Here is a 24,201-nt window from a genome sequence, read left to right as displayed (position 1 = left end):
ACTTCCCAGCTTAGTTGTTTGAATCTGAGCCTATGGGATTGAGTCTCGGCTTGGTAATAACAATCAAGGAGGAAGAAGACCGAGAGTCCGAGCATCTCTCAGCCTCGGAGTTCACTAACTTGATTTGTGCCCATACCGATGCCACTTGATCATGAGGCAATTCACTTTTGAGCGCAAGAGTGTCGTGAGATTAAAACATGAGACTAGTCTAATTCTTCGGTGTTAGACTATCGCCTATTCTGTCACGTCTGAAAGGATCCGAAGCCACCAGTGATAGTGTCCATAGGTGACTAGTCGGAGGCTGTTGCTGGGGAGGGGGTCGGAATAGTGTTCAGTATGTGTATATGTTGTGTGGCGCTAAGAGTATATTTGAGTGTGAAACCGCTCACATGATTATGGCCATTCTCTTGCTGTTCATGACGTCGGGCGTGATCAAAGGATTTCAGAACACTTGGCGTAAGATTCTACAGATAATAGGCCATATTTGCTGCGTGTCAGAGGCGCCACACAACCTGCAAGTGTGTGTGCATAAGCAATGGGCACACACGGTATGTCGCAAGCTGGTTCATACATGCTGTCTCTCTCCACGTGCTGGGGAGGTGAGAATTGTAGTAAGCTGACTTGTATGCCCTAGACTATACGTGCACATTTTCCCACTTCCCCCGGCCTGTCTTTCCAGGATGATGACACACTTAGCTAGCTCTAGGTCAAAGAAAAGGTGCTACAGGTTTACCACGGGAAACTTTCGCTGACGTGCGATTGACCGACTCAAACATCTGGATGTTGCGTGGATGCTTTCAACGTCAGGGCTCATAGGAGCTTGATTGCTAACACGCGATTTACCTCAGCATGGAGTTTTTGATCGAAGTGTTGATTTACGCTGTTGATCTGTACTACAAATGAAATACTGGCAGTTGGGAACAGCTGCAATTTGCCGAGAAATGAATATGCCTAGCTGTCTTCCTTTTCCGATCCCTTAGCCCCTTGTGTCAAGCATTTTGAATTGCTGATTGATCATGCTGCGACCAAGCTTCGCCAGCTTGCCCGATACCCACGACAAGAAGGCCCCTGCCCTATTCTCTGTCACGCTGACGACGTGTGTACATCGGTCCCCGACACTACGGGACCCATGGTGAGAAAGCATCTCGACCCCCACAGCATCATTCATGTTCTCCGAGGCACGGCTGTGCCCCGTGCTTGAAGACCTCAGAGAGGCCGAGCGCCTGACAACAGTCTTGATGCTCTGCAGAGCTGGTCCAAGGCGACTGTGAACTCTCTGAGTCTTGTGCCATGAGCCCGTTAGAGAGGTCTGAGCTGTGCTAGATGGGCTAAGACATTCAGAACTGCTGCGTTCCGACTGTGTTGACGGAGTCGCCGTGTCATCGCAGGGAACAGCCGGGGCTTCCGGAGTCAGAATTGGCGCATTGGCACAACCACTGGCTGTGGTACCGTAGCTTCCTGTTGCAACTTGTAGATTGGGAACAGCCAAGCTCTCGAGCTCCAGGCGTGAGAGAGGTCGAGAAGAGTAAATAGACGCTGAGTAGTAGTCATCGTCTTCGTGCCCCCCAGCGTTTCGTGTTTTTTCGAGCTCAGAGAGGCTCTCGTCGATGAACTCGAAGCGCTTGCGGAGGTTGGCAACGGTATCCTTGTACGCCGAAGCGTGGTAGTCTCCGAGTGCAAATTGACGGGATCCTGAGTCTGTGAACACGGAAGAGGCCCTCTCTGCTCGCTCCGAGTGCTTGTTCCATTGAATGGCGTGAGGTGATCCAACTGGGGAACTTGACCGTGACTGGATGCAGACCTCGAGGTCGGTCAAGCGCTCACTCTGGCTTTCAAAGCGATTCTCAAGTCGGTTGAGGGTGGCCAAGATTCCGAGGAGAATCTCAGGGCTGCTCAGTCTTGTATCCATCATGAAATCGATCAATTCAGTCTAAAGAGTTCAATTGTCAAGTAACAAAATTGGTCGTGCCTGAACGTCGACCTGATCGCGGACGCTGCTCCCCTGATGATCTCGTACTGAGGAGGTTTGGAACCTTTGACGTCGACAGACTCAGGATGCGTGCATAGCTCATATGCAGGTCCGCACAAGCTTCTATGTAGGTGATGTAGGCTGCAGCTGCTTCGAGCCGGGTTTTGCGGCGAGCTGTAAGCACTGTACCAGCTCGCTTAGTTGGGGTGGGGTGGTGTGCGGCTTACACTTGTACCGGTTGTCTTGGCTTAATCGGCGTGGGTGGCCTGCCTTTGATTGAGATGACCGTCTGCATGGGAATACTTGTAAGATGTGGCGTTAAAGTCAGCCTGAATCCGAGGAAGCCAATGAGCTCATATCAAATAGTTTGCAAAATATGCTTTGCTCTGTAGACAACCGACATCCTCAATCTCCGAACTCTTGCGCAGCACAGAGAAGAAGACTGATCCTGACACCCTGGTAATGTGATGAACTCGTCTTATCTGCAGTAGACTGAAGAAGCTGAGCAAGTATAGACAGGTTAATAGAACTACTGGTCAAGAGCCTTGTGGCGGATTCCTTCAACGCTAATTTCCTTGGACGGCGTGCACAACCATCACGAACCTAAGCTCTGGTGTCTGCCTGCGCAAGCGAGATGACAATATCCTTACCCTCCCTGAGAGACCTCATGTGATCCGATGCATTTTTTTCTTCAAAAGATAACATGATGATGACATGTGGTCAAGAGGATCAGAGTGGGGTGAGAATCGCCGATGGAGCTAGGAAGATCGTGAGAGAAGCGAGACATCTGGATCAGCGCAGCGAGGATAGAGGACTTAGAGTAGGCAAGCACGCGGTCTCGTCCAAGTCCACATGCGCTACTTGTATAAAGACAAGTTCGGTAGCGCGGATGGTGGATGGCTGTAGGCGCAACAGAGGCGTCGAGCTCTTCTCTTTCTACAACCCAGACCCTTCTTCTTCCACAGCTGCATTGGCATAAGCCCTCGTTCATACCCAGTTGAACCATGAAGTACTTACGTCTTGCGAGCTTTGCAGTCATTCTATCGCTCCCTCTAGCACTTACTGGCGGTGATGCGAGTGGCGGGTCTGATTGTTGCAAATTCACGATCTCGTCGGCGGGCACGTTTGAGTGCCCAGCTGGGCAGCTTCAGGATGGGCAAATCCGACTAAACGGGTCTTATGATACATCCTCCTTCTGTATTGATCAGGGAGGTGAAATCACGGACCAGCATGGATTCGGGTGTATAGTGACAGGTAAGAGACCATCAATCAAGTGACCTCATGCGATATTTGCATTCTAACGTTCTTCAAGACCCTCCAACGACGCAGTTCCAATGCGACCAGGGAAAGGAGCCCACCAAAGGGTTTTCTATCAGCCCCAACAACACGCTGCTGTACCAAGGCTCGCCGTCCTTCTTTGCCTGTCCAGCCACTGACGCAGAATATAACATCTACGTGTCGCCGAATTTCGGCCAGCAGAAGTGCTTCCCAATCACGTTGCAGACCAGTGGCTGCGGCTCCCAAGCGGGCCAGACCTGCTCTACGGCCACCACGACGCTTTGGCAGACACAGTGGACCACACAGATTGCTAATCATACTGTCACACACACGGAGACGACTACCCTGCCCTGTTCTACAGCAGCTAATGAGACCACGCCTGTCACCTCGCCCGGAGGGTGCACCAAAGGCACTGGGTGCACCCATCAGCCCAGTACCACGGGAATCTGGAACACAACGGCTCACGACATGACTACGCTTGCACCACCTGACACCACTGGACCTCGAAGGTGGTTTAAACGTGATTAATCGGGAATGAGAAGGCATTTGTTCTGCTGTCTAACCGGTATACTCTATGTCATTGATTAATTTGTCATGTGTGAGGAGGGACGGTCACCAATGTTACTAAGATATGAATACAGCAGAACAAGATAACATAGGCTTCATCAATTGTTTGGATTATTTCATCTCCAAAAGGCGCGGCTTATCTCCCCCTTGCCCAGATGATTTTGTCACCGCCGTGCCGTGCATTGGTGTCGCATCAGCGGGCGTCGATAACGTCCACCTGAGTCGCCGAGAGACAGAAAACCGGATATGAAAAGCCGATATGAGGCGGAAATCTACTATTGACACTCAAAGGTGGGGAGAGGATCTCTAATATTTTGCGACTTGCCATAGGCTTGAGGTGGTGGTCAATATATCACTTGTCTGAGTGACCGCTTTACTCAAAATGAAATGGTGTATGTGTGTGCTGCATATGCAGCTTGTGGCACGCTATGGATTTCTTATGCTGTCATTTGTGCATACTTCGCTGCACAACGCACGCCCCCATGGACCAATTTTCAAGGCTACATGTACATCCGGTATCGCTTCCGCAAGAATCGGATGAAACACCTTTCAATGGAGTATCTACAGATACGCACACAAAGCAAAAGTAGGATACATCGGGCTGCTACCCAACCTTCGGCCATTTGCCCCATTCGATCAGGCAGATGATTTCATCTACGGGGAAAAAAACGATATTCACTTCGGCCAGATCACCGAGGTTACCAATTTCATAAAATACTCGGTAGAAGGAAGTACAGCGACTGCGTTCGGCACATCTTCGGTTGCAGACAACATTCCGAAAATTAGACGTTTCACCACACCAACCCTACCGAGAAACTCGGGTAGGAATAGGAACGCGAGAGTGACGGCCAATTCTTACTAGGTGCACAGCAACAAGCTCATTCAATTACACATTTGACTTGGCCAGCGCAGTCGCAACACTTTGCGCATAGGCCCGACTCACGCTGTCTAAGCTGCTCCAATTCGCATACGCAGTTGTGTTGCGCACACTCGCAGGCAACGAGACAACTGCTTTGGTCTCTCGTATCTGTCAGGGATCGATCTGACTGCAGATGGAAATCTTGATATCGTCGGGCTTGTCGTGTATGTCGTAGTGGGGCGAGTTGTTCTTTCGTCTGCTTCCGTCCGTCTCCTTATTTGACGCAATACAGGCCCTTCAAGGTGACAATGTTGCCAGTCTATATCGCTCATGGAGTTTTGATTTGCCGAGTTTCGAAGAGGATTTACTGGTTCAATGCTACGAGTGCCGCTTCGAAGCTGCTGCAGCGTGACAGATCGAGTCTGCTCCCGGCTGGTTCAATACCATGATCAATTACTGCAAGGGGAGATACTCCACTTCTGGAGTGCTGTCTAGGAACACGTATCGATTCCGTTGAAAACAAGATCCACATGAGGTATGTGGTTCCCATGAGTAATCCGTTGGCAACCTCCTTCCAAAGCCTACAGTAGCACTCACACGAATCTGAAATGCGGAGCAAGACATGGGCCAAGCACGAATGACTGACTCAAAACAGCGAGAAATTATTCTGTATTGAAACGAGACATGTGAATTAACGCTTGAAGCCGGAATTACTTTTACACTGACGTGTTTATTCATATATATGATCACGGATAAGTCTGTGAATAACTTGAGGTACCAGTAGAGGTGCTCATAAGAGATAGAAGTGTTTGCCACCAAACCGTGTGGCGCGGCTAACGATCTCAGAGAAGCATTAAAGGTCTAATGATTGTTGAGCTAAATGGCTCGAGTTTGCTCTTTCTTGTATGAAGAAAACGAACGAGAAGTCTTGCAGCAGGCACTTTTGGTTGATTCAAGGCAACAAGTGAGTCAAGCGATTTAAACAAGAAATATCCACGGAATGCATGCACAGAATTGCGATATACCGCGAGCTGTAGTCGCCGTTGGTCAGCGATGTCTATGAGCATGAGCGGCCCCAGCCACTTTTGCGATTTACAAGAGAAGCGCGATCGGCTTGAGGGGATCCGCGGGTCCAGTCTTGGCATCTTGCCACGTTTGAGATTCATCGTGGCCTCCACTCTCTCGTAGTGTCGACAGGAGGACAGGAGCTCCGATGAGTGGTGGTAGGTCTTGGACGGCTCTGAATAGATGGTACAAGGTACGTTTCTGTGCCGATCTATGAGACGTCTCAAGCAGCCAACGGTAAGTCCATCTTTCCCCACGTGATGGCTGCTACTCCGAAGACCGCCGTGCGCAATTCTTCGGGCGAGGAGTCACACTTCTTGATTTCAAGGCTGTGAGCTTGATCCCATCATCTAGCCCACGGGAACTTATCGTGAGTCGGTTCCAATTCATGAGCGTCTGGCCAACTGTTCCTGGACATCGTTCACCAATAGCGGCTGAAATTGAAAGAGCGTGGGGGGTTAGATGGGGGGCAAAGCTTATTCCCGCCAAGTCCGGATGTTTCCCGGTAGCTCCCGCCCCCGATATGCATCATCCCTTTAATCGACAATACGCCAAGCACGTGCCAAGATGCCGACCCGATCAAACCGAGCCCAATCATCAATACGGCCGCGCATAGCCAGGCTGTGTCAAGATATAAAAAAATGGGGATGCTACCCGGAAATGATAACTCATGGGTTCAATGCTATGTTCACACCTAACATATCATCTCCCACCCCCTAAGACACAGTACGTCCTGGCCGTTCAGCGCTTTTCCGCTGCGAAGTACTGCCTAGCTATAAAGTGAAGAATCTAGTTATCGTAAGGTTATTATTCATACCCCTATGTGCCTATATCTTCGTTGTTCCTGATTGGAGTGGGCGAATATTCCAGACTTTTTCGGTGTGGCTTATACGCGGTCGTATTGACAATTGGCAATTCGGTAAAGTCGGGCAAGTTCGGAGACAATCTGGCTCATGCGCGGACGTAATCATTTAAGGAGTATCTCGACGACATACGCAGCTACGCGGCTCATCCAATGGTGGCGGGTAGAGTCCCTTTGGGATGATGAGCGATGGTACCCAGCCTTGTGTTTGGGCATGGATTTCTGCGGCTGAAAGTGATCCACTGTTAGGCATTCTCACAATGTCGGCTTGAAGCATGGTCCTTACCCGGTTCCAGCGCCTCATCGATATCTTGCCACTACTCGACATTAGTTCGTCTGGAACGATTGCCAATTTGCCCTTGCGGAAGTAAATGGGGCGAAGCGGTTTAGCGTTGCAGTCAGAAGTTACACCCAAACCCACACATGTCGCATTGCAATGCACTGTCGCTGCACCGGAATGACACAGGGATCCGGTCTCGCAAAGCCAAGAGATAGCCTGAAGCACGAAGTTGGCAGGAGATCTATTATTTGGTACATGGAGCATGTAGAGCCTCCTGATATCTTGGCATCACGGTCGCTGCCCTGCTGTCGAAGAGTATAAGATGTCGAGTGGCCGACTATCTCGATATTTGACTCGAAAGCTTCTGTGTCAGGAGACATTCGTGAGCAAAAGATTGTGACGATCTTTCCGCAATGAGCTTTACAACAACACCACAGACTGGGGCTACGCCACACATCCCCGCTATCTCAGAAGCAGATGCGCAACCGTCCTCGGAGCCAAGCACTCGTTCGTCTTCTCCACCTTTGAATTTGAATGTAGACTCCCGGAGATCAGAACAGGCGATGCCTGGGAATACCTTCTGGGCAGAGCCTTTGTACTTTGAATACTCTCCGAGTATCACTCCCGACAGCTCTCCTCCTTACACGCGACAGACATCTGTGGTTGACCTCGGGGTTCTCAAGCAGGAGCCATACATCACCTCCAAGCCAAAACCCATTCATGAGCCTGAAGAACTTTATCATGTCTTCTCACGCAGTAAGAAATGGGCTATCGTCATCCTTATCGGCATCGCTGGACTTTTTTCCGGCCTGTCGTCTAATATCTATTTTCCTGCTCTTGATGCAATAGCTAAGGTCAGTGCTACTTAATTGGAAGACAAGAATATGAATGGAAAAATATTCTGTAGCTGACCCCTTTTTGAAGGATTTTCATGTTAGCTTGCAAGCAGTATCCCTTACCATCACATCCTATCTCATCTGTCAAGCAATATCTCCCGTTATTTGGGGATCTCTTGCCGATGCACTAGGGCGCCGCCCTATTTACATGGCGTCATTTGGTGTTTACATTGTCGCTAACATTGCCTTGTCGTTTGCTCCAAATTATGCGGTGCTGCTGGTTTTTCGAGGCCTACAGGCGGTTGGAAGTGCATCAACAGTTAGCATTGGTACGCAAAATGATATGGAACGTTCATGTGGAATTAAGAGTTTCTAATACAGATCTTACAGGGAATGGAGTCATCCAAGATATTACACCCTCGTCAGAGAGAGGGAGTTTCATTAGCTTTTACCAAGCCGGTAAGTTCAACCCCATATTGAAATTTTCCCTATCGAGAAATCAATGTCCATCTCGGACCATTAACCATTTGCGTATTCCAGTTCGTAATTTCAGCATTGCTGTTGGACCCGTATTAGGCGGTGCATTGTCAAACTACCTTGGATTCCACGCCATTTTTGTGTTCCTCTGGATTCTCTCATCGCTTACGATTGTGTCTCTTGTGCTTTTCCTCCCAGAAACAATGCGATCTATTGCTGGAAACGGAACTGTCCGACTCGGCGGTATCTATCGGCCGCTGATCGAATGCTTCGGCGTCAAGCCAAAATACTATGAGCAGGATGCGCCAAAAGGAGCGAGCAGAATGAAAGTTGATCTGGCAACATTCATCTCACCACTGAAGCTGCTGGTGCAGAGGGACATCTTGACCAATCTGATCTTCGGCGGTGTGGTATACGCAATATGGTCCATGGTGACATCAAGCACGACGGGCCTGTTCAAGGATCGCTTCCACCTGGATGAGACCATGATCGGTCTGGCTTACCTACCCAACGGCATCGGCACAATAGTAGGCTCCGCCATCGTGGCTAAGCTGATGACGCGTGATTTTCGAGTGTACGAGAACACCTACAGGTCCGACAACGGCCTTCCAATGGACTACACGATTCCTACCAAAGCCATTCCCGCGGGATTCCCAATCGAGCATGCCCGATTGCGCAATCTCTGGTGGATAGTGGCACTCTTCGTCGCGTCTGTCACGGGTTATGGCTTCTCCATGAGCGTGTCACGATCTGTATCTAACCGTCCTGGTTACATCGCGGTTCCTCTAGCTCTTCAATTCATCATCGCGGCAACGAGCAACGCGGTTTTCGCTGCCAATCAGACTCTCGTCTCTGACCTTTGCCCTGGGAAGGGAGCTAGTGCCACAGCTATCAATAACCTTGTACGGTGCACCCTCGGCGCAGTCGGCGTTGCTGTTGTTGATGCTATGATCGAGAAGTTGGGGCCTGGGTATACGTTTCTGGCATTGGCGATTGTAATGGCTTGTTGCACGCCGCTTGCCGTGTTAACGTGGGTCTTTGGGCAGCGTTGGCGAGAGGAGAGGACTACGAAGACTATAGATTAGTGGCCTGCCCGTCAGTGCTCAAGAGTCGATGAGATACTGTGGGGATCAGAGAACAGGGCTGAGGAGGTTTACTGAGAGTCTTGTTGAGTGAGCGAGAACGCTAGTTCTCTGAGTACATCAGGGCTTGAAGTGATGTTTTCATTGTTGGCATGAAGAGCTCTTTCGAAGCCCTTTGAGATATTTATGATCGATGAAAGAAATCAAGTTTCTGGCAAGGAAAATGGGATGGCGCATGCAGGATAGATTCACATAGATGCTGGTACTTTTTCCGGTCCTGTCACGATTGTTAGATTTCAAAGCAATATTGTAAAGCAGCGTTGAACAAAGTGTCAAATAGACAGAATTTCATCGAAGCGAGTAATATTGCATTGAAAATCATCTAGCCCACGACAATCAGTTTTTAAGACGAAAGAGTTAATATGCTGCCATGGTACGAGGTATTTCCATCAACAGAACATTGCAACTTTGCATATCCTCCGAAAGCAAAGTGACACCTGGGTAGGGTAGGATGCATGTCAGGCAGGCAAACTTAACAGCCAGCCACGCATAAATTATTCCATGATCTTATTTTCGAAACTTTCGCAGAGCATTCAATGCTCGATCACTTCATTCTCGGTTCGCGACCTGGGTAACCGTCAGCAGGCGACTGCTAATCTCGAGGTATGGGCAGCAGAATGCTGCATACTAACTCACCAAAGTACTCAGGTGTGCCCTAGAATTAACGAGGCGGAAAACTCCTTTTTCTCAACGAACCTATGAGTAACGCCATCCTGATTTGGAATTTCACCAAATACCCTGCTTCCAAAGAGAATCAAGCCGCACGGTATAGACCTCTCGAGCAGGTTGACTGACAAGTATCATGAATTCCCCGTCTAGGTTGTAGTGGCAATATGTTTTTCCACCTGAATCCAATGTAAGTATGGGCTTAGAAGGCAAAAGTCTCAAACCACTGCCCCATCATGTAACGCTGTGACAGTGATACGAAAGCTTGATGCGACATTTGGCATTTTCTCTACTTGGTCGGTGTCTTGTTACCCTCCGTCGTTCCAGCACCTACTTTGTACATTGGTGAGATCGGCTCCCCTTCCCCTATGTCTACTCCAATACATATCTACACGCTTTTCCCACCCATTCACTTGCCTGATCGCCATCCGTCTCTTGAACTGAATTTGACATCAACTCAGACTCAATGTGGGTTTTCCCTAATAGTTGAAGGTCGATTTGTCTCATGAATCCTCCAGTATAGTTCATGGCACGCGGTTCAATCGTTAATAGAGTTGAACATTGTGGTCAGATCTATGTACAAATTTATCACCTTACCATCTACTGCAGCAGCTGGCATCGTCGCAATAGCACTCTCTTCATGTGCTCCGACATGTATGGTACGCATACTGGCATTAATCCCCCGATGGTCACTAAAATAAGCTGTATCACTCATTGTTTGGTGAAACTTTTACCCGGTCCTGCTACTTTATGAGGACTAACTTTCCTAAAGCTGGCGGGCATGCGTGATAATACTCCAGCTCTATATACTAAGTTGGCTGCTACCTCAAGAGTCTGCGTGATTTATGATTTAATCGTAGGGATTCTGAAACAGCAGGGCGTGTCTTCGGCGAATACCAATTTGTTGGAACCTAGCAGGAGTTGATGTCGAACCCTGCAGGGCAACACAGCGCACGACAATGTTGGATCGGCTGCATTTATGTTATCACTTTTCCGCCCGGATCGCTATTTTCGGAAGTAACAGCACGAAGCCTTGCTTGTGTAAGTCATTATTATCAGGGACAAACAGATTCCTCAACACAAATGAATGTAGGATCCTCAGTCTTTTTGCTGAAGTCCTTCGTTGAGCGACGCGACCAGCCCCATCGACGTGTAATTCAATGGCAGCTGGTGCAGCTTCCAGAACAGGTTTCATTTTGTTCGAACCTTAGGAACGAATGAGCCACATTGGTAGAAGACCGTTGTTTTTAAAGTTTCACTGAGGCGCCACGGTCGGGCCCAGAAGTTTTCACTCTAAATATAGCGCCTCTCGGACGCCGGCAAGGACCGCGACTTGGTGTGAAGGGTCCTACCACGAGACTCAAACTTTGTCCTCCGGCAGCCAATCACTTTTGGGTGATCTTCGAAACTTTCAAGAAGCGTATTTGAGTTTCGTTTCCATGACACTTAATTTTGCCGCCATCCCCATTAACCACACATCACAATCTGAGGCAGGTGAGTCGTAATAATTCCAGGTCTTAGAGTGCGCAAACATAAGTTGGGGATAAGGCGTCACGGCATTTGTTAGAATATGAGCATTCGCAACCATCAGTGAGACTAATTCTCTTAGGTGTTTGTACCTACACATAGCATGGCGGCGAACATTGGTGAAGTCCGGGGGGGTCGGAAAGTATTTACAAATAATTTGTCTACTTTAGTCAGATAAATTACTTCCCAGGGCCTTTTTGTCGATCTCGCAGTCTAGATGTGACTTGAATGCCCAATGAATGCTAAGGTAAGACATCGGACGAGTCGGCCCGTAGGAACGTCAGTGGTGGTATTCCTGTTTTCGGCTGTTAGGTTCTGGGCTTTTGGAAACTTCGACTTCGCCTACGAGGTCCTGGATAGTGTTTCAGCTGCAATCGAATTACAGTTGGCTTGGCGAGGACGTATCGGGTAGGTGGTCACAAATCAAGCTCCGGAGAAAGGAGTAATAAACAGCCTCACTAGTAACGGCTGAGCGTGCATCGTATGGGCACGACAGCTTTAAATTTGGGAGTTTGTTCAAGGTTTCTTTTTCTCGAAGTCCAATGTAACTTCAAGAACAAAGTCAGCCGTTATGAGCGACTTGTATTGGAACTTGGAGACTCTATTTTTGGATGACTTCAATTGTGCTATGGAATGCACTCGAGCTTGGAACTTTGAAGATTTGCTGGATAGTTCACGATGACTTGGCGGGGAATTTGAATTCTTTTCGCAAGACGTGCTGCCCATACGCCTTCCGCCGTCGTGTATAAATACGGAGAGCAGCCCACAGATGTCAACCAGGAGACTTTGTAGTTCATCTCAACAATCAAATTTGAGTCCGTGCTCGCTTGGTGTCTGGCTGGATTTATTTGTGTCCAAAACTCGAACGACACTCAAAATGCTACCCGCTTTCTGGACAATATTCGTCTCTCTCGTGGCTGCGAGCCCAGCCCTTCTGCCATCACGGCAGACGTCTCCGGACTATGGGACTGTGAACTTGTAAGAGGAGAATTGTCCGCATCTTTCTCCGTCACGACCAATAGACTGACTCTCCACCATCTGTCAGCTTCTGGGACACAGGTTGCACACAGCCTGCTGGAACCGAGTACCCCGAGAACAACGTGGTCATGCCTGGCCCCGCCGGTGTGGCCAGTATGGAATGGGTGCAAGTGACTTGCGTCAGCGCTCTTTGCACATCCAGTAAGCAGTAATTTATGCGCGAATAATGATTTGCGGCTAACAACTGGATCACAGACCCAACCCTGTTTGCCTGCGCTGATGATAATTGCAATCAAGCTGGGATTGTTCGAGTCGGGCAATGTGCAACTTACCGCACTGGCGTGTGGGCATTTTGGCAGCGCGAGTCTGCCACAGCTGGGGTCGGGACTGGTACTGGTACACAGCCTGCCCCTGCGCCTGCAAACCCTTTTCCTTTCCCCTTTACCCCTCCCGTGGACACCGATGGACAAGGCGATGATTCCCAGGAAAATAATTAATCTTATGAACGGGTGGAATAACGAGTAATCGGCGATGTCATTCCTGTATACTGCCCTCGGACGAGAAACATCAGTTGAGGGTGAACTCTGTCCGGAGATACTAGATGATGGACATTTTATAATTCTTTGGTGGGTGGAATCTTTCCCAATCCTCAGGTCAATGTTCTCCCCGGGACAAATGACATGTAAGAGGCAGAATGTAATTTAAGTCAACAATGAAATGTTGTTGAATCACATGCGGAGAAAAACAAAACACATTTCTGTGACATGGCCAATTGACGAAAGTCATAAGGTAATTTGTTTTTGTAGTGAATTAGACGCACTACTAATCGGATGGAAGAGCCATGGGAGATACTCGCGGTTCGCTTTAGTTCAACAACTTTGCACAATTGACTATCCCCCACAGTAATACACTCAACCGGCAAATATGTGTGGTTGGCACGCAAGCTATAAAAACATTGAAAGCGCCAGCGAGATGGTCCCCCGGATCACGACACCTCAGGGATAAGGACCACGACTACAAATCGAGTGACTTTCTCCCCGTCTTTCAATGGAGTCCAGTAGCTGACAAAATCCTCTGCCGCCCCGTTGCTGTGGTTTGTTGGCACTAGTCTCTCCAAACTAATGCTTTTGTGCAGAGTGCGATTATGGTGGGGCGAACTTGGCGTTGCGTCTCCCCCCAAGCCCAATGCAGAGATGCCGACTCCACTGGACTTTCTGGATAATGATAGGCCCCTAGGGCGGCGGAGGCTGTGTCCATTGAGCGTCAAGTCGAGCTTTGCTGTCCGTCCTTCGGCAATGTTCGCTCGGACGGTAGATTTGAATGACTTGTTCACCGATGACGAGTTCCCAGTCTCCGAGAGGACCTTGAAGATGTTGTTGCCAATGACGTCTGCCAAACACTTCTGAGTGCTGCCATTGTTCAAGCTGTCCATCACTGCCGTGGAACAGAATGCAACTGGAAGCTGGGACTTCAAGCTCTTCTTGTCATGAGAATGTGTTGATGGGCCTGCGGGAATGTAATCGAGAACAATGAATCGAGAGTATGGTGAGAGGACTGCATGATGAGTCGGAGTCGGAGACGTTGGAAGATTGATTGAGCCCCTCTGGTCCATAGGCGTAGATGGCTCAGAGGTCGACAGGTCGTGATTACTCTCGGTATCGACTGGGGATACGGGTGTATCACTTCGAGAATGACGTCTAAACGTCTTGAAGAATTTGTTGCGAGAGGTTTGCGGGGGATATTTGGCGTCCCTCTCCCGACCCGGTCGCTTTTCCCCCTTAAACGCATTCCGCCATGATCCGCGATGTTCGTGTTCATCAAGAGTCGGCAGCTTGCGGTCCCTCAGAGGAGGCACATAACCAAGTAGACCGGCGACGCCTTCTTGCGACTCCAGAACTTCTGTCACGTCGACTTGGCCCCCAAGATGGTAGCGAACTTGGCCGTCGAGCCCCATCAAGTGCGCTGTGAATAAGAGGTTCCAGAAAACCCGGCCGTCTTTCCGATAGTTCAGTAGTAGTTCAGACCACTCATTGTTCTTCGTAATAGCATCTCTGATGCGATCAACGCCACTTGCCCTTGTTCCCGGACCCTGAAGGAACCGACAATTTCTCGCCACCAGCTCATCATGTTTGTATCCAGTGAGGCCGGCCAGACCATCCGACACAAATACTATAGGGGAATCAGTTTGATAAGAATCAGTGATACAAAAGGAATCCCCGAATCCTGAGCAAATTTGGCTGGGTGAGTACCCTGGTCCAATAGTTTGCAGGCCGAGAGATAGTTGATTTTTGAGAAAGTCAGGGTAGATATCTTGTGCAAGACTCTTTTCGATATGTGACTTGGCATCATCGAAAAGGCTCTCTAGCCCGGGTAGAAGCGAGGTGGAGACGTTCTTGATGTCGGTGTTAAGACTCTTGGACACCGCCATCGGGAGTCTAATGGGTTGGGAAGCCGCTACGCCAGTGAACTTCATCGAGATATTTGCCATGATCGATGAAACTGCGTTCATCGTAGTTGCATATTCCTCAACCTTCATGAGGAAGTCGATATCCTTGTACCGGCCCCAAGACTGTGCAAATTGCCTCATACGAGCGACTGCAGCCAGATCTTTCAAAACGGTGTTGACGGTTGTCATCGCGAAGACATCCAGTATTGGGAGTTGTGGAGTGAAAACATCTTCAAACTGTTCCAAGTTGGTTCTGGCATCTGGTTCGCCAAATGTATTCCCGGTCCAGATACCGGGAGAAAAGAATGGCGATCGTGGAGTCCCGAGAGTATCATAATCCGTATATTGCCGCAGAGCCGACTCATTGACATGCGACTTCAGGCCCGACTTCCCCTTCAAACGCCTGGTCAGTGGATCCGGAATCTTTTTCCTTCGTGAGCTTAATGGTGATAGTGGCGACGGAGGGGGCGACAAGGGCCTGACAGGCTGATCAGAAGCCTCGTTTTCCATTTTGAACTCCGGGAAAGGCAGGGTGGTGGAAGATGAGTCCCGCCTGAATAGGCTACCATACAGGTGACGCCCCGCGTCCCCGAGGCAAGGAGTTGTGACACTATCGTCAGAGCTGTCTGACTTTGTAGCCGTGATCCCCAATGGGTCCGGTGACGTTTGACGGGGAGAGGGTGTCGTCGTCATTGTGGTGTCCTGGATGGATGTTTTGCAAAACCAGCTGCAGTTTGGAGAAGCTCTTCAAGCTAGACACAAGGGATTGCAAGATCATGATGCGCGGGGGCTAGGTTATGAACTTGGCTCACCCGGAGCTGAGCATTCAGTGCATCTTGTGAAGCTAAACTGCACAAGGCGCAGCTAAAGCGCCTTGGGCACTGAATTGAGTCTGAGCTGCAATTGGTGGCTTCGGTCGTCTGCTTCGAAATGGATCTATCGTGACAAAGACATGCACTCGTCGTCGGCACCATTCATAGCCGACATCCACTTCTGGTATAAGCATTGTGAGGAGGCCTGCTCTTTGACCCGCGGTCGCGGATTGACCACGTGGGGAACCTGATAGTAGGCCGCTATATGGCGAAGGAAGGCCCGTGTAGACACACTTATAAAGGGGAAACAAAGAACGTCTTCTCGAAATTGTTAGGCCGGTCTGTGCAAACCAGTTGGTGTGCTGGGCGCGACTAGCATGGGACGGTTCCTGACGCCGGCCCGAGGCCATACGGACCAAGAGCCGAGCAGCGAATCACAGACGAGACTAGCTCTACCTGTATTAATCATCTCTCTGAGCTTTGACACGGCTAATGCACAACATCGATGCGGTGTGTTTCTAATACAGCCAAGTCGGCTTGGGACAGGTGGGATTGTCGTGCCCTCATAGCCACAGAGGGAAATCCTACTCAGTTGCTAGGTGAACGCCTACTCATATATGAAGCTGCGTGAGTAATGCCATGGGTCAGCGTAAGAGACCTGTACCGGTATTAAGTTCCCAATATGGTAAAAAGCTTGTTCGAACTATCAGAACGTTTCTCGAAGGGGCCGTTTGTCCGTTGCATCGCTCCCGTGGCGTCTTTTATGACCGAGATCCGTCATTTCCAACCCGTTGTGGCCGCTTCCAGCAACTGAAGCCGATTTGTTCCCAGCCGATGAGCCGCTAAGCTGTTCATATGTGCCAACACGGTTGGTACTCATCGCAGCACCTAGGTCCGCTGGTTTGAATTGGCGAGATGTAGAGGGTTTCGTCTGTTGGCTGGAGACGAACCCGCCAATAGTGATGAGAGAGCGGGCTGGTGGCAAGGGAGTCGATGGTTCTTCTTCATCAGGGGCCCTTTGAGGCACCCACTGAATTACCAACCGCCGCAGCATAGAGAGACTGCCTGCCACTATACCAATCCCGCATTCGAACATCGACCAGATAATAACATTGGCGATGTTGTCTGCATAGTGCTCGTTAGGCTTCACGTCCTCCCAAATGCTTCATAAAAACATATTTGAGAGATAACTTACAAAGTTGATCAGCCCTGATACTCCAGTATTGCAGGTATGGAATTCGGACGATAGTTGACAAAGATGCACTACAAAGGAAATCAGCTATGTGGTAAACATCCTGGCCGCATTGAACATACCTGGCACCAAGAGCCAGCATGACCCATGTCAGTATCTTCATCTTACGGTCCATTTGCATATTCCATAGAATAAAAATCGGCAAGCCAGCGCAGGCAAAGTCCGTTAGAATAGATGTTCCGGTCACCACGAACCCGATAACCAAGACAGCGTCGTAGGCACAGTCCTGACGTGTAGCCGTGAGATCCCAATTTTTCTCAATGGGGTGACACACCGTCAGGCCTCCAATTATCCCAGTCAATCCAGTCATGATGACAATGGAGATAATTATCCAGAGTACGATTTTGTGACTTGACTTGGCCGTAACGCGCAACATGGTCAAAAAAATTGCACATTTGATGAACATTGCAGCTGTGAAATAAAGCAGTTCCCAGATAAGCAAGTACTGCAAATCTTTATTTAGAGCTGATCAAACAACAAGGGACACGAGCCAGTCTTCATGTCTAGCATTGCACATACCTTGTGTGCCTCAGAATATTGTACCATGTTGATTTTCGCATCGTGGGTCCCTATGCCGATGAAGCAGGCATATGCAGTCACACAGGATGTTGCCTGAAAAGTGACCATGCCGACGAGCATCATACCATCATCTGCCCCAAAGAGCTTCTCTTGCATGCGAAGCCAGCATCTTAGCGAAACGGTGGCGAGAGTCAGGACAGACAGAACTATTGACAAAGCTAGAGTCGCAAGCGCAAGGTCGTCGGAGGGTTTAAGGTAAAGAGACCCGGAATCAGCGAGCATCTTCAATGAGTTGGCGCCTTTGGCATGTCATTTTGGTCGAGGCTTGAATGCAAGTGACAGCTCGGAATAGAACTACCCTGAATCGGTCCCATCATGGCGCAGGAAATCGGGCCTCTTATGGCTGGTGCAGACACAGTCTTGCAAAAGCCCCCGTTCATCCCGTGGGCCCGCGTTGTAATCACCGTTTAAGCTTGTCTCAACAAGGGCCCATTCAGGACACAGGGGCTGATGTTTCATTCACGATCTTGGAGGCTCCATAGGGGCTTGATCCATTAAAGTCAAAGCGACACAGCTTTCTTGTCCATGTTGCCTGCATATGTCTTTCTTCCGTCCTACTATTGTGCCTGCTATTGCTAGCCCAACATCAAACTTTGGTCGATCCTTTCAGCTCCATGGTCTCGAAGTGCTAGGCCTCGATTAAGTGGTAGTGCGTCTGCCTTCCTCGGGAGCTGAGTCGTGTAATATGGATACGAACCCTAATCGGGCTCCGCATTGACTGCAGCCGTACGGCAGTGTGAAAGAACGCGCTTGGTATTGCCTAGGATCTCGTCCAGCATCGAGCGGGATTGGTCTGCGTTGTGCCCCGGACCATGTCACAAGACCCGCCTCCCGGGTGACAATCCTCTTACGCGCGGTGAATGCCGCCGCCCCGGGGCTTCCGGGTTCTTCGCGTCCGGGACGCAGTGGAGCCCAGGCCCAATAGCAAACACGGCAGCGGGTCTACGCAGGCGCGGCCTGTGCCGTGATTTGTTTTGAAAAGCGCAATGACTTGGTAAATATGTGAATTGGTTGATGATCGGTGTTTCGGGACGAGTTCGGAACCGACGCTGAAGGACCCACTAGAATATTTCAGCCCCGATGGGTGACGGCGAAAACACCTCTAATCCGACGGGATCATATACAACTTTTTACATACTCGGACGTTTGGAGCGAGAAATCACGATGCGAGCCTTAGAGCACTGCCTGCGTACACAATATTCGCCGAGCGCAGGCAAAAGTTCCGCACCGGAAAAGGCATTGAACTTAGATATTAGACACAGTAGATAGTGGTCACGTACCAAAATTTGTTTGAACATTTTTCACGAGATATCGAAGTTCGAGCTCGTATGGTCGAGCTCATGAGCTTAGAAAGGGCTTTGGAAAATAGGAGGAAAAGCTGATAACCTTGTCCGATTAAGGTACGCCTATTCACGCCAATTGGACTTTGTGAAAAAATACAACCAAGCTGCAGAAAACAGAACCATGAACAATGCAAGGGGTTTCCTTGGCCCTTCCAATCAATGCAATATCTGCCATTTGGCCCTTGGTAATTCTTCCGACTCAGCAGCTCTCTCCTCTCATCAAGACATTCCATCCTTCATCTGAAAACGCTTGTCCAGAGATGGGATAGTTTGGGGATGATTGACAATTCGTCGTCTTGCAGCACTGATCGATGATTGCCTCCACTGCGTCGCCAAGCTCCTGAGTACCCTGAGGAAGCTTTATCGTGATGTTCCGCTGAGGCCAAGATTCCATGTCAGGATACGCGTTTTCATTTGCAGCCGATTGGAGAAGCAACGGGACTTACGTCGTTGCACCACCATATCGCGGAGTTCTGAGCACAACTGACCTGGGCACAGTTGCCAGGCCCTGGACCGATGACCGCGGGCCCCGAGATGACTCCGATGGCAGGGACTAGAGCTGCGATATGATGCGCGTCGGCCATGGGGAAGACGCCGCAAAATTTAACAGTATTGACTTCTCTGCCGATGTTGTATCGTTGATCATGCGCCGCAGACCGCTCGGCTCGAGGCCGTGGAGGAAGCTGCAAGATTTCACTCCCCTCAAGATGGTCCTCGATCTCTTGGAGGGTCCCATTGATCAGGAGAGGCTCGCCGAATGCCGGTTTCAAGATCCATTGCATCTCATCGATGCCGTAGTCCGTAAGAGCAGACGTGACACGTATGTAATCCTGGGCCTGCAGGAAGGAGTTAGAATCGTCGAGCTGTGCAACTATAGAGAGGGTCTTACAGCTGCTTGGACTAGGCTCGTGGCTGCCGCGTGCAAGATAATCGAGAGCTTCATGATGTATCTGGTCCAGGATTCGTTGTGACGACAGGATATATCGGGTCTCGGGTTCGTATTCGTCAGTTCGTGTTTCGTCAAAAGGTAGTCAGGTCAACCATTGGAAGAAGACTTGGACTAGAAGAACGGTCTCAAGAGGTCTCAGGAAAACACAGTTCCCTGCTTCAACATTCAGATAAACAGAACCGGTCACTTGCCTCGAGGAAGGCGCATTTGCAGCGCCCGAACGAGAATATGAAGGAAAAGGAAGTCATCACTCTCTGGTAATACCTTCTATTTCTGTTCCGCTCTTCCGCTTTTTGGATCGTCATACCATTGAAGATGATTTGTGTAATTTACAACCTCCTTACCTGAAGGAGACCGTCTAGGGATGCATCTATATCCTTTTACAAGTCCGATTGGGATCAATGCGTAGGTACAAAGGCATGTCCCACCTCGCCAACATTAGGCTGGCCACGTGCGTAAATGTCAAAATTGAGAGTGACCCAGAAACTGAGTTTCTCTGATAGATAATACAAGCCAAACTTCATCTTCTTTCTGACACTGTTAGAGATACAGGGAGCAAGAACGTAGTCCATCGATTTGTGAACTTTTGATGAGACACCCACGTTACATAAAGACATCTATATTCAAATTACTGCAACATATAGACAGTGCCGAATCCGCCGGTCTTCCCAACTGTTCACCGGCTTGACCAATTCGACACCAAGCCGCCCTTGAAACTTTGGAGGAACGCACCATCGAGATGTTGAGAGACCTCGACCCCTCAGCTCCCAACCCCAACCTTGAGAACCTTGGCACTGAACGAGTACATGGGTGGCCAGAGGGGTTGTGCATACCAAAGATAGATCTTGTCACCCACAAATGAAGCAGCCGGAGAACGGACTGCAAGTTCGGATAGAGAAATCAACAATTCATTCATAGCCTTCTGCTCAATTCTTGTGACATCAACGCAAGGAGCAACTTTGTTGGATGCCGCCGTTCGTCCATTCTTTGCGTGACATTACGTCAGCAGCTCAGCCACCTTTTGACATCATGTTGAACTGCAAATATTCCCAGATCCACAAACACAGCTTTACCCTTATTTCTTCTTGCAACACAAGCCAGATATTGACTCTGGCCACACTCCGATAGTGAAATCCAGTCTCCTCTTCCATCTTTCTCCCCATTGTCCCCCAGGACCAAAGCTATGGCCTCCAAACGTGGCCTCTGCTGGCCCACCGACAACCACGGCCGAGACGAAGTTCTCGCATTCACCAAGCCGGGCTCTAAAGTCTCGTGGCTCTACAACTGGTCCCCCCACCCAACCCCCAATGGCGGATCCCTCCAATTCATTCCCATGCAGTGGAACCACGTCAACATCGACCAGCTGCACGACCACGCCCGCAACGCCGGTGCCCAAGCCATCCTAGCGTTCAACGAGCCCGAGCTCCCAGACCAGTCAAACATGCCCGTCGACCTCGCCGCCAACGAGTGGTTGCGATGTATCGAGCCACTACGAAAGGCCGGCGTGCGCTGTGGAAGCCCAGGGATCTCGTCCGCGCCTCATGCTGTCGGCTGGCTGCAGCAGTTCCTCGCCAAGATCCGCGAGGGCGGCTCCGACATCGACTTCTACTGCTTCCATTGGTACGGCGTTGAGCTGGGTCAGTTCTACGACTATATCTGGAGTACGCACCACCAACTTGGTCCAGATAAGCCGGTATGGATCACCGAGTACGCCTGCACGAACTGGAGCGTGGAAAATCCACTGCCGCGGGAGCACGTTGAGAATTTTGCGAGGGAGAGCGCCAAGTACCTTGATACCCTGGATTGGGTCGAGCGCTATGCCTGGTTTGGACCCATGAGAGACTGTGGGACTGTCGGCCGATGGGCCGGCATGCTGGATGGTGAAGGCAGGTTGACGCCCCTGGGCATAGCATATAGGGACGAATAGAGTAACATTTACTTATGCTCACGAATTTCCTCCGTCTCTATCATCACTAGAGTCTCGAGCATAAGTCCAAAACTAGGGCTTACCATGTAGCTCGGTCTGGCTGGGCGCCGTCGCTTTTCGGGAATTAATCATCCTCAAGTGGGCGCGTCCACAGGTCTGTCCCTCATTTCCAATGAAATCTGAGTAGAGTTGCATCCTTCCAACAAAGTTTATAAGTACAAAGTTCAGCCGCAAGTGAGTATTCCAAAAGCATTTCCCAAAGCAGATACACACAAATCCCAAAAGCTATGCGAAGGTACTACCGTAAATACTGAATGCTTGGCTCCTTCCGAAATTTTAGTTCAAACTTGACTTTCATGCAAATCCTCGTTCTCCCGATGATGGGCAGTCAAGCGATAATTTCCGTACCTCAATATTCATGAAGCAGTGAAAACTGGCCATCTTTGTACATACAAGTTGAAATGGGACGCCTTAGATTGCCTCGAAGTTAAAACGCACTCCTCTCGGAGAGTAACTGACGGTAAAGTGCTCTCTGACGGCAGGTTCTTGGAAGTCACAAGGCCGGGACACCTTGAGATTGTAGAAGAGGTGAGCGATGAGAATTACCAACTCTGCGTTAGCAAGGCTGCGAAAATTGTATGTTAGCATGATCTCTTACGTTTGGTCCTTGGAGCAAGAGAATCTTACTTGATACCGATGCACATGCGTGGGCCCTTGGAGAAACTGTAGATGTGCTCCCCAAGCTGTTTTGAATCAGGACGCAGCCAACGTTCGGGGTTGAATACTCGCGCGTCCGCGCCGAATATCTCCTCACTCATGTTCATAGTGTAGGATGACATCCCAACGACCGTCTGCAGAGGTGGAATTCCATGGTCAGATTTTTAACTTTCAAGGCAGGGAAGGGATAACACGGGAAAAACTTGCCCCTGGAGGTATGACTTTGCCATCAACAATGAGCGGGTCCGCATCATTGGGTACCACACGCGGAAGGCGAGCAGGCTGCGCCACCGCGCATCGCACGGATTCTTTCACCACAGCCATCAGGTATGGGATCTCCTCTAGCTCACTCAGCGGGAGTCTCTCGCCCCTCTTCCTGCCACGGGCTTTCAGAGCACTCTCTAGTTCAGAAACAAGCCTCTGCTGGATTTGCGGGTTGCCGGTGACGGCTGTAATTGCATATGTCAAAGTACTTGCGGTGGTGTCTCCTCCAGCGACGAGCATGCTCATCGCCTCGATAGACTTCTCACCATCAACCAAACCTTCGAGGGCGTCAAATATGACGGGATGATCGACTTGACCCTTGTGTTCTTCCCAGTATTGCACAGAATCTTCTGCATACTGCCTCATGCGGGTTAGAAACCAAATTGGCATAAATGGTGAGCGAGCGAGCGCTCATGGACTTACGTCGAGAACATTCATAAATTGTCCCACATCTCCGCCGAAACGGGCCACAAGCTTCCTGGGCAGCATATCAGACAGCGCCCTCAGGACCCAATATTGCCGCATGTATTCGACGCCATCGGCGGTTCCTTCAATAGCCGCGACGGCACGGGCCTTGAAGCCATCTTTCGACTCCTCAATCAGGCCAGCGGAGCGGGAGAAGGCGAATTGAGCGATGATCTCAGTGGTCAAGGCCCTGAAGGCATCGTACGCATCGACACTGGAGCCCTTGCTCAGGCGCAGGATCTTCCTCTCCATTATCTCGTATTTGTCGTGCATGAGAGACTCGAGCTTGAACATGCCGGCTCGAGAGAACATGGGGTTCAGCAATTTACGCCGCATGCGGTGGAGCTGCGGGTCGTACTGTCCGAAGAGGGTCTGGTGGGAATTGAACGCATCGTAGAATCCCGGGTCTTTAAGATACTTGGTATTCTGGCCATAGATGGTCTTGTAGAGGCCGACATCGTCAAGATGAAGTTCGTTGGGTCCGATACGAAGAGCATGTGTATCTACTAGGGTGTGAGCGGGTCTGTGATGCCCTGAGGTAGAGCATATGAAATCCACTTACTGTATTGTTTGTGCAGCCTTTCAAACACTTTCTCGGGATATGCGACCTTTTCTGTAGCAATCTTGTGTTCCCAATATCTCGATATGGCCGCGTCGCGTGGTCCTGGAAAGGCTGCCAGAGGATGGAAATGTATGCGATATATGGAACGCAACCATACGTAGACCAATCGGAGAAGGCTAATTGTGACCAACACAACCCCTGCACGCGCCACAGTGGACTTCGGCAGGATTTGTGGCGATGTCGAAAACATGTCCGAACTTAGTTCGGTGAAGCTTTTGGATAGAACAGCCATTGTTTGTGATTTTCCTGGTACTGGGATTCTGAAGGCGATTGCTTTGAAATGCATCAACTCTCATTCTTATACTATATTTACAAGTTG

The 24,201-nt window shown here is 49.8% G+C and overlaps 9 protein-coding genes across 9 annotated transcripts; 4 read left to right on the top strand and 5 right to left on the bottom strand.

The window, feature by feature from the left end:
• Nucleotides 1–976: 976 nt before the first annotated feature.
• Nucleotides 977–1,909, bottom strand: J7T55_010372 (uncharacterized protein; the record flags this gene model as incomplete). Its single annotated transcript, XM_053144909.1, has 1 exon — nucleotides 977–1,909. The coding sequence occupies one exon, from the start codon at nucleotides 1,907–1,909 to the stop codon at nucleotides 977–979; it is 933 nt and encodes a 310-aa protein (XP_052992220.1).
• Nucleotides 1,910–2,973: 1,064 nt separating this feature from the next.
• J7T55_010371 (uncharacterized protein) lies at nucleotides 2,974–4,064 on the top strand (the record flags this gene model as incomplete). Its single annotated transcript, XM_053144908.1, has 3 exons — nucleotides 2,974–3,223; nucleotides 3,282–3,767; nucleotides 3,889–4,064. The coding sequence occupies 3 exons, from the start codon at nucleotides 2,974–2,976 to the stop codon at nucleotides 4,062–4,064; spliced, it is 912 nt and encodes a 303-aa protein (XP_052992219.1).
• Nucleotides 4,065–7,293: 3,229 nt separating this feature from the next.
• J7T55_010370 (major facilitator superfamily transporter) lies at nucleotides 7,294–9,278 on the top strand (the record flags this gene model as incomplete). Its single annotated transcript, XM_053144907.1, has 4 exons — nucleotides 7,294–7,734; nucleotides 7,805–8,045; nucleotides 8,107–8,175; nucleotides 8,257–9,278. The coding sequence occupies 4 exons, from the start codon at nucleotides 7,294–7,296 to the stop codon at nucleotides 9,276–9,278; spliced, it is 1,773 nt and encodes a 590-aa protein (XP_052992218.1).
• A 3,127-nt stretch (nucleotides 9,279–12,405) lies between these two features.
• On the top strand, nucleotides 12,406–13,003 carry J7T55_010369 (uncharacterized protein; the record flags this gene model as incomplete). Its single annotated transcript, XM_053144906.1, has 3 exons — nucleotides 12,406–12,506; nucleotides 12,574–12,707; nucleotides 12,762–13,003. 3 exons carry the CDS (start codon nucleotides 12,406–12,408, stop codon nucleotides 13,001–13,003), a joined length of 477 nt encoding a protein of 158 aa, XP_052992217.1.
• Nucleotides 13,004–13,491: 488 nt separating this feature from the next.
• On the bottom strand, nucleotides 13,492–15,645 carry J7T55_010368 (uncharacterized protein; the record flags this gene model as incomplete). Its single annotated transcript, XM_053144905.1, has 1 exon — nucleotides 13,492–15,645. The coding sequence occupies one exon, from the start codon at nucleotides 15,643–15,645 to the stop codon at nucleotides 13,492–13,494; it is 2,154 nt and encodes a 717-aa protein (XP_052992216.1).
• An 825-nt stretch (nucleotides 15,646–16,470) lies between these two features.
• J7T55_010367 (uncharacterized protein) lies at nucleotides 16,471–17,817 on the bottom strand (the record flags this gene model as incomplete). The annotated part of the gene is made up of 4 exons (XM_053144904.1): nucleotides 16,471–16,889; nucleotides 16,960–17,027; nucleotides 17,079–17,242; nucleotides 17,536–17,817. 4 exons carry the CDS (start codon nucleotides 17,815–17,817, stop codon nucleotides 16,471–16,473), a joined length of 933 nt encoding a protein of 310 aa, XP_052992215.1.
• Nucleotides 17,818–19,137: 1,320 nt separating this feature from the next.
• Nucleotides 19,138–19,881, bottom strand: J7T55_010366 (uncharacterized protein; the record flags this gene model as incomplete). The annotated part of the gene is made up of 3 exons (XM_053144903.1): nucleotides 19,138–19,314; nucleotides 19,385–19,774; nucleotides 19,828–19,881. The coding sequence occupies 3 exons, from the start codon at nucleotides 19,879–19,881 to the stop codon at nucleotides 19,138–19,140; spliced, it is 621 nt and encodes a 206-aa protein (XP_052992214.1).
• A 1,189-nt stretch (nucleotides 19,882–21,070) lies between these two features.
• On the top strand, nucleotides 21,071–21,814 carry J7T55_010365 (glycoside hydrolase family 128 protein; the record flags this gene model as incomplete). Its single annotated transcript, XM_053144900.1, has 1 exon — nucleotides 21,071–21,814. The coding sequence occupies one exon, from the start codon at nucleotides 21,071–21,073 to the stop codon at nucleotides 21,812–21,814; it is 744 nt and encodes a 247-aa protein (XP_052992213.1).
• Nucleotides 21,815–22,285: 471 nt separating this feature from the next.
• J7T55_010364 (uncharacterized protein) lies at nucleotides 22,286–24,114 on the bottom strand (the record flags this gene model as incomplete). The annotated part of the gene is made up of 5 exons (XM_053144899.1): nucleotides 22,286–22,439; nucleotides 22,502–22,665; nucleotides 22,754–23,152; nucleotides 23,219–23,763; nucleotides 23,823–24,114. The coding sequence occupies 5 exons, from the start codon at nucleotides 24,112–24,114 to the stop codon at nucleotides 22,286–22,288; spliced, it is 1,554 nt and encodes a 517-aa protein (XP_052992212.1).
• Between the last annotated feature and the right edge of the window lie 87 nt (nucleotides 24,115–24,201).

This window comes from Diaporthe amygdali, assembly GCF_026229845.1.
Source record: "Diaporthe amygdali strain CAA958 chromosome Unknown NODE_19_length_847323_cov_64_739301, whole genome shotgun sequence".
NCBI classification, from domain to species: domain Eukaryota; kingdom Fungi; phylum Ascomycota; class Sordariomycetes; order Diaporthales; family Diaporthaceae; genus Diaporthe; species Diaporthe amygdali.
The sequence above is the reverse complement of the archived record's forward strand: the minus strand, read 5'-3'. Positions and strand labels throughout refer to the sequence as shown.